General features: G+C 42.8%; 1 protein-coding gene across 1 annotated transcript in view; it reads right to left on the bottom strand.

Moving 5' to 3' along the window:
- stard10 (StAR-related lipid transfer (START) domain containing 10) overlaps window positions 1-2,500 on the bottom strand; it is an 18,181-nt gene that overhangs the window by 4,249 nt on the left and 11,432 nt on the right. Inside the window, exons 4-5 of the mRNA XM_043230420.1 lie at window positions 1,320-1,440; window positions 1,034-1,086 (exon numbers count right to left, since the gene is read on the bottom strand). Coding sequence (XP_043086355.1) covers window positions 1,034-1,086; window positions 1,320-1,440 — 174 coding nt within the window. The remainder of the gene's footprint in view (window positions 1-1,033; window positions 1,087-1,319; window positions 1,441-2,500) is intronic.

Raw genomic sequence — 2,500 nt, 5'->3', positions numbered from 1 at the left:
TAATTGCACTTAATCATAATTAAATGTAATTATTTATATACATTTCCCTGAATTTCCTAGAATTGATAAAGCACTTTTACTCGTTTATAAATCACTCGATGGCCTATCACCTAAATACATTACAGATTAATATAAACCTAACAGACTGCCCAGATACTTTTTGTATACCTTGCTTGTATTATTGTGATTTTATTCTATTTTTTATACTTTCTTTTATGTAAAGCACTTGAAATGACCACTGTGTATGAAATGTGCTATATATATATAAATATATAAACTTCTGTGTATAAACAACACAAAAACACTTATCCACATAAAAAAACCCTTAAAACATGGAGATATATTTTGATCAGTGTGACACAGCCCTATGTCTGATATAAACCTCTAAACTAAAGGAGGGCTGAGACTGAGGGGTGTTTGTGTTCATCCAGACGCGCACACACACACACACACACACACACACACACACACACACACACACAGTAATTCAATCACAGAAACACATTTAGACACAGTGCAGCTCTTTGTCTCAGTGACGTCTCAGACTGGTTGTTTGTGTCGTCTGCCGCTTCACTTCCTCTTCTTCTTCTTCTTCTTCTTCTGCTCTCATTCAAATCATTCCATTTGCCCTAAAACTTTATTTACTAAAGCTGAACATCATGCATTAATTAATGACTGCCTGATTCATCAGAACCACAGTGATGCTGTAGAAATGATGTTCCTGATGTCAGTGTGTTTAATATTTCACAGGTTTGTTTGTCACTCAGTGTTTCTTTTATCAATCAATCACTCACTCATCTGTTCTTTCACTCGGTGACGTTTCCTGGGAACACTGATGACCTACTTCAGTGCGCACGCACACACACACACACACACACACTCGTGTCTGTCATTCCATGTGTTTTCAGGATTAATTGTGTTAGGACTGGAAAACAGATGAAGAGCTACAGAGCAAATAACCATCAGAGAGCAGGACAAGGAGTGTAAGAATAAACGAGTGTAAGGATGGAGTGTATTAGTGCACTTTACTCACTTTAGGAGCCAAGAACTGGGAAGACTTGTTAACCACCCACTTGGGAAGAGAACCTGAGAGAAACACAAAGAAAAAGTCGAGTTTAGAGTTTGTGTGTGTGTGTGAGAGTGTGTGTGTGTGTGTGTGTGTGTGTGTGTGTGTGTGTGTGTGTGTGTGTGTGTGTGTGTGTGTGTGTGTGTGTGTGTGTGAGAGTGAGTGAGTGTGTGAATGTGCATGTGAGAGTGAGTGTGTTTGTGTGTGTGAGAGAGAGAGAGAGAGTGTGTGTGTGAATGTGTGTGTAAGTCACCTCTCGGGTCCACCTGTGCCAGGTATGTTGTGTGTGCAGCTGGTGAGGAGAGTGTAAGTGGATCAGTGTATGTGTCTGGATGGAAGTGTGCTGCACAAGAGTCCTTCTTAGGAGGATATTTCTGAAACACAATCAATGTGTAATGTACAAACACGTAAAGATCAGAATAAAATGACACTCAGTACAGCATCACTACGGTTACGGGAACACTAAGAGCTCTCGTTCTACATCCCATAGTGATCGAAATGACTCTCTGCCCTCAGTGTGTGAGAAAGAGACAGACAATGAGAAGATCAGGAGATGAGACATGTCTCTCTCTCTCTCTCTCTCTCTCTGTCTCTCTCTGTCTCTCTCTCTGAGTCTGTCTGGTCTGTCTCTCTCTGTGTCTCTGTGAGTGTGTCTCTCTCTGTGTCTCTCTCTCTGTGTGTCTCTCTCTCTGTGTGTCTCTGAGTGTCTGTCTGTCTGTCTCTGTCTGTCAGTCTCTGTGTGTCTGTCTGTGTCTCTGTGTCTGTCTCTGTCTCTGTCTGTCTCTCTCTCTGTCTCTCTCTCTGTCTCTCTCTCTCTCGGGTCCACCTCTGCCAGGTATGTCTCTGCAGCTCTCTCTCTCTCAGGTCTCCCGTCTGGATCTCTCTCTCTCTCTCAAGGTCTTCTTAGGAGGATATTTCTGAAACACAATCAATTAATTAATGTACAAACACGTAAAGATCAGAATAAAATGACACTCAGTACAGCATCAGTCTTATCATGTGATCCAACACTAAGAGCTCATACACACTCTCCCATAGTGACTTCTTCACTCTCTGCTCACTCAGTGTGTGAGAAAGAGACAGACAATGAGAAGACTCAGGAGATGAGACTCTCCCTCTCATTCTCTCTCTCTCTCTCTCTCTCTCTCTCTCTCTCTCTCTCTCTCTCTCTCTCTCTCTCTCTCTCTCTCTCTCTCTCTCTCTCTCACTCTCTCTCTCTCTCTCTCTCTCTCTCTCTCTCTCTCTCTCTCACTCTCACTCTCTCTCTCTCACTCTCTCTCTCTCTCTCTCTCTCTCTCTCTCACACACACACTCTCTCTCTCTCACTCTCTCTCACACACACTCTCTCTCTGTCAGATCACACACACACAGCTCAGCACACAGTCTTCATCACACACTCACACACACACACTCCACGCACTCTCTCTAACATTT

The sequence above is a fragment of the Puntigrus tetrazona genome, unplaced genomic scaffold (assembly GCF_018831695.1).
Source record: "Puntigrus tetrazona isolate hp1 unplaced genomic scaffold, ASM1883169v1 S000000150, whole genome shotgun sequence".
Classification (NCBI taxonomy): Eukaryota; Metazoa; Chordata; class Actinopteri; order Cypriniformes; family Cyprinidae; genus Puntigrus; species Puntigrus tetrazona.
Note: the sequence above shows the minus strand (reverse complement) of the source record. Positions and strands in the feature narration are given on the sequence as shown.